Source organism: Echinops telfairi, unplaced genomic scaffold (genome assembly GCF_000313985.2).
Source record: "Echinops telfairi isolate 266 unplaced genomic scaffold, ASM31398v2 ScPeMD7_25;HRSCAF=90, whole genome shotgun sequence".
Classification (NCBI taxonomy): Eukaryota; Metazoa; Chordata; class Mammalia; order Afrosoricida; family Tenrecidae; genus Echinops; species Echinops telfairi.
In genome coordinates, this window is record NW_022103922.1 from 31759119 (window position 1) to 31765096 (window position 5978).

A 5978-nucleotide genomic window follows, 5' to 3' on the forward strand; every position below is an offset into this window, starting at 1 on the left:
TGGAGAGAAAATGTTTTGAGAATGATGAGGGCAATGAATGTACAAATGCACTCTACACAATTGATGTGTGTATGGATTGTGATAAGTTGTATGAGCCCCTAATAAAATGATTAAAAAAAGAAAGAAAGAAAAAGTAATATGCAGGGTAGAGGGCGGGCGCAGTGGAAAGCGGAAACTGATTACAAGAATCTACATATAACCTCCTCCCTGGGGGATGGACAACAGAAAAGTGGGTGAAAGGAGACATTGGATAGTGTAAGATATAACAAAATAATAATAATTTATAAATTATCAAGGGTTCATGAGGTAGGGGGAGTGGGGAGGGAGGGGAAAAAATGAGAAGCTGATATCCAGGGCTCAAGTAGAAAGTAAATGTTTTGAGAATGATGATGGCAACAAATGTACAAATGTGATTGACACAATGGATGTATGTATGGACTGTGATACGAGTTGTATGAGCCCCCCCAAAAAATGATTTAAAAAAAAGAAAGAGTAATATGTTTTGCTCTGTAAACCTTCACCTACACCATCATTTAAAAAAAAATTTTAGATAAAAAGGTAAGGATACTACCCAACAGATGAACAATTAACTTGGAACCAGGAGAAACATTCAACTGTTTTAAGACTAATTCACCAGCAATTAAGATATTAAATGACAAAAGCAACAAGGCTTACTGGTCAGATACTGGTGAGGCCCCCAAGACTATGGTCTGGAACTGAACTCACCTCTGTGTTAACTATGATCTGCTCTGTAAACCTTCACCTAATTCACAATGAAAAATTAAAAAGGAGGAGGAAAAAAAAGACATTAAATGACTTATAACCAAATGTCTTGGAAAATACATAAAACAAGGACATTTGTCCTAAATCTATGAAAGTGAAAGAAAAATCCTATACAGCTGCCTACTTTGTATTAAATGTATTTTATGAATATCCACTAAGCAAAATAACTGTGGTTTTGTAAATATTGGTATTGTTTTTTTCTCAGGCCCTGTGTAATTCTCCAGACAAGACACACTTGAAAAGATTGTCTATTTTTTGCTAAAACATAAGTTGCTACCCTTCAATGAAAACCCAAAATAAATCCACTCCCATCAAGTCAATTCCAACTCACAGCAACTCTATGTAAGAATTTCTAAGACTATAAAATCTGGATAGTAGTAGATAGCTCATCTTTCTCCGAAGAAGCAGCTGCTGTTTTTGAACCACCAGTCTTGGAGTTAGTAGTCCAATGCTCATCCAACAGCAGCCAGCAGACCTCCTGCCCTTCAGCAGTCTGTTTAAATACAGTTACATTTAGGTGTATGATATATAACGTGTGTATGTGTTGCTATTTTTTTAAGGTTATAAGAAGGAGTAAACTGATGAGTAGCTTAGACTGGAATACAAAATGAACAATCTGAAATGTAAACCCCTACCTAAGTTTTACATATATATATTTAACTTACATGGGACATAAAGCCCAAGTCCTGCTACTTTAAATGCTTTCTTAAAAGTAAACTTACTTAAATTATGAATTTTGAAGCTAGCCAATATTGTCTCTTCATGTGTCGTTACTTGGTTTGGTTCTTAACAAATCAACCCCTTTTCAATCCAACAAAAACAAACCTAACACTGCAATCGAGTCATTGACAACTCAGAGTGACCCTATAGGACAGGGCAGAATTCCCCCCCGAGTTTCCTAAATTGTGAGTGTTCACCTTGCAGATCGCAACCCACCACGTTACCGCTACACTACCAGAACTTCAAGTTCTTTTGCTCTCAGGGCTATCTACCCATCAGCACTCCCATCTTTTTATAATGAAAAGTTATTTGCGTTGATCTCAAAGTTGAAAAAGTTTGCGATCTTTAAGGGAAGGTGGCAGCAACATAGATCACCATCCTCCCACTAATTCTCATCTCCCTTAAGAACTCAGGTTTCAGAATAAGACAGACAGATGTGAAATCAAAAGAGAAGCTCACCATGGCCCTAGGCAAGTAATCTGCCTTTCTTAAACCTCAGTATTCTCATCTGTAAATGAGAATAAAAACAACACTAACAACCTTCAGAGAATTCTAGCAAAATGTGTGCTATAGTAAATCACTCACAGTAAATGTTATTCTTTATTCCATTTTTATCCAATCCCCAAACATTCCATAAACAAGTAATTCCAAAGACAAAAAAGTAAATGTCACAGAAATGTATTTCACTTAAAAAGTGCTAATACCCGTTGCTAAAGCATTCAATATCAGAGAGGCAAAAAAAATTTGAAGACTGCCATAAAGAAAGCCAATTGTATAAGTTATAGCATTCTTCACTCTATGAGAAATTATTTATATTCTACAACATATAAATCAGGATAAAGGTGTTAAAACCCCTAATCAATAAACTTATTAAAAATGGACAACCCACTGATTAAATTAACATTCAAAGGGAGGGAGAGATAAAAGTGACTTCTGATACAATGTATATCATCATCTTTCACTGCCAGAATGCTCCTTAGAAGCAAGGACAGCGAAACTTTGTCTCCTGTACGTTGGGCACTTTATCAGGAGGAGCTGGTCCCTAGGGAAGAATAACATGGCTGACAAAGTAGGGAGTCAGTGAAAAAGAGAAAGACTCTCAAGGGGATGGACTGACACAGTGTCTACAACAACAGACTCACACATGGCAACAATCGTGAGGAGGGCACAAAACCAGGAGTGCTTTCGTCTGTTGTACACTGGGTTTCTATGAGTCGGAACTGACTCGATGGCACAAGTATTACAGAAGTTTAGTAAAGAACAGTTGGATGAATGAACAAATCTTATTAGTATTTCTTAGAAATAAAATTCTTAGAACTGTGCCACTATGAAATGCTCATCTGGAGAACAACCCCTACTGCATTTGAGCAATGCTTCAAGCAAAACTGCAGTCAATTCTGGTGCCCAGCAGTTAGATCAAAGTGTGCATATTTTATTACATATCGATTTTATAACCCTGAATAAATTTATTCATAACTCTCAAATCTATGAAAGTACATTCTTGAAGTGCCTTTATGACGTCCTTAAGTGATAAGTGTAAGAAATAATTTCTACCAGGGATCATTTGGAAGGGAAGAAGGACATCAATAATTTCCATTTTAAAAACAGTACCACACAGGGATAAAACACATCTGTCAAAGCCCAATATAAGTGAATCTGATAATCACTTTTGGTCCCTGAGTTTTAAATAATTGATATATAAGACTTTCTCAGCTCATCTGAAAACCACCAATAGGTTTCCTCAAAACGACTTGATCCCATCACAGTTCATTCACAAACACGAGTAAACAAATCAACTGATTCCACAAAATCGGTCATTTTTACAAGGATAGTGCTTCGGAATCCAGTCAAGCCTGCCTTTGGCCCTCAGATCAGAAGCACCTACTTCCCTCTTACCCAAGGCTTACCTCTACCACCACGGGCTCGCTTGCCACGATCTGAAGACTTGTCCCCTTGATTGCAATCGATTCCATTCTCTTCAGTCCTAACTAAGGGAAAAGAGCAAAAACAGCTACTTTCCTTTTCTAACTCTCTTGTAGGAGACCATACCTGACATCTATGAGAGGCAGGAGCAGAAACACACTTTCAAAAAGGCTAACATAGAACCAAAAGGCTCAGGAAATAGGAAAACTAAAACAACGGTAGATTAAAAATCTACAATTACAGCATTTCTTAATTCTGAAATGGAATTATTCTGAAAATTCTGAAAAGGAATTAAAATAGTGATAGTTTTTCTTCTATTTGAGTTTTCCCTAAATCAAAACTACAGCACAGAGTTTATTCCAATTTTGTTCATTTCAAACCATGGAAAGGCACAGATAACAGGTAATAATACCAAGGAAATAATGAATCCTTAGAAAAAAATTAAGTGTTAGAGACAGCTTATCTAGGATGCAATTCAGAAGATATCAATCCCTATTCTTTCCTTTTCATCCTCACATTAGCAATAATCATCTATATAACAATATTATAAGAGATCTGTACAACTTGCTACACTCACCTCCTGGTCAGGGTTCAAAACAAATGAGTTTTCAGTGAGGCCACACCATTTATACTTGCCACGCCGCTTCCCATAATTCCTATCTCTTTCTCCTTTGGTTTTACGCCACAGCACTTAACACCATTAATATATGCTTACTTTATTTTTTCCATGTAGTAAGTTTATTTACAAACATAACCAGTATGCTATTGAGTTCAACAGAGCTAGATCCAGTTTTCAGAGGTCGGCCTTCTCATCTGTTTCACAGATGAACTTAAACTTCCTGATTTCTTAAGCAGTTGGTGTCTTACTATAAAGAAAGGTGCAGCAAACCCCAACCCAAAGAACACGGTCATCACAACCAGCAACCTCCACTTCTTTTCCACAGAAAATGGCAAATTCTTTCCAGGGCCGTCCTCACGTTGGCTCCTTTGGACCACTGCGGTGGTCAACCTCCAGATGCTCTGCCCCAACATGGCGCTGCTGGAGGCTCCAAGAAACACCCAGAGAGCGACCACAGAAGAAATGGTGGTACAGTTCCTACGCTCATGACCTTGTTGTCCATATACTTACTTTTTAAAATGGTATCTCTCTCCGTTTCCATTACAAGAGAAGTTTCATGAGGGCATATATTTTTATGTTTTATTCACTGCTGTATTCTCAGCACCCCTAAGAGTAGACAGTAAGTAGGCACCTCACTAAATATCTGAGGAATAAATGAGCTAGCAAAAGTCTCTAGGGTGATATGGAAAGTATTTACATTTTATTCATTCATAATTTAACTATTTTGGTTAGTCTGCATAGAAGGCAGGGTTGTTTTGGATAAATTGTGTCAAACCCTAGGTCTTCCCATTCAGTAACTTTCCTATTAATCTATCCCTCACCTGTACCATGAGCATCAATAAATAAGGAGGAAAATATAGTTCTGTCAATCAAGGAATAAAACCCCCTCTGCCTTTAAAAGTAGAAAGTGCACTTATTTTGCACCATAAGGCAGTCAAAAGAGACACAACTACCTACCTATAGCCCAGGCCAGTGTTGATAGGAAATTGCAGCAGAGTTCAACCCTTATAAAGTAGCCAACTGTAGCTCATTACTAAGAGTTAACTATGTTAAACAACATAGCATTGAGGATGTGGATCTATGGGCATTCAGATACTGGTCGAGTCTTTGGCCTTCAGTATGTTGAAATTTTTCATAATAAAGGTGAGACAAAAAGTCTGTACTTACACTCTCTGCCACGATTGCCACCTCTTCCTTTCCGGTTATTGGTGTTTCCACGGCCACGACTCGCTTCTCTCTCAGTTCTCTTCTCTCTATTTTCTTTATTTTCTGAACTTTCTTTTCCAAAATTCTTCTTCTTTCCTCCTACGGTCTCCCATGAGGTCTACCAAAAAGAAGAGCTATATCATTCAGAGTCTTCATTCAAAGTAGTAAAATTTTAGAGGGTGTACATATCTTTCAAGACTAATCACCTGCGACTTACTGCAAACTTATCAACCATTTTCATATAGTGCAACTTATCTGGTGATGATAAAGGTGACATGCTACAATCCCAATGCCATATATAGAGAGTAAATACAGGTTTTAGCTAAATCCACAACATACTATGTGTACTTTTCCTACCATTCAGCCCTTTCCTATAAAGCAAGTGTCATTTCCCCAAGCTCCCAATGTACATCATTCTTTCCTACCTTAGTGGTAGGCTTAAGCTGTAAGACACACCATAACACAAAGATTACAAAACTACATACAAATGAGGCTCTAAAATCTCTAAGAATACACTTTTCTAATTCAGTAATCGAAACAAATCATCTAAAAACATTTTTTAGGAGAAACAAATAAATTGTGGGTTCAATCTTGTATTTAAAGAGAGTGCCCAAAACTGAACCTCCAGAAAGAGTCTAAGAAATCAAATTGATTTGAATAACTTCCTTTTCCTAATGATACCAATTCAATCACAGAACATGTAAAACTTACTCAGAAAATCATGCGG

At 37.2% G+C, this 5978-nt stretch overlaps 2 protein-coding genes across 6 annotated transcripts in view; both read right to left on the reverse strand.

Annotated features, from left to right (window-relative positions):
- UBAP2 (ubiquitin associated protein 2) overlaps nt 1–5978 on the reverse strand; it is an 85903-nt gene that overhangs the window by 51755 nt on the left and 28170 nt on the right. For all 5 annotated transcript variants that reach the window (XM_045289165.1, XM_045289164.1, XM_045289163.1 and 2 more), the window contains exons 4-5: nt 5213–5369; nt 3411–3491 (exon numbers count right to left, since the gene is read on the reverse strand). In XM_045289165.1, coding sequence (XP_045145100.1) covers nt 3411–3491; nt 5213–5369 — 238 coding nt within the window. The remainder of the gene's footprint in view (nt 1–3410; nt 3492–5212; nt 5370–5978) is intronic.
- On the reverse strand, nt 3989–4458 carry LOC115869380 (cytochrome c oxidase subunit 7C, mitochondrial-like). The gene has a single exon (XM_045289166.1). The coding sequence runs from the start codon at nt 4456–4458 to the stop codon at nt 4207–4209; it is 252 nt and encodes an 83-aa protein (XP_045145101.1). The 3' UTR covers nt 3989–4206.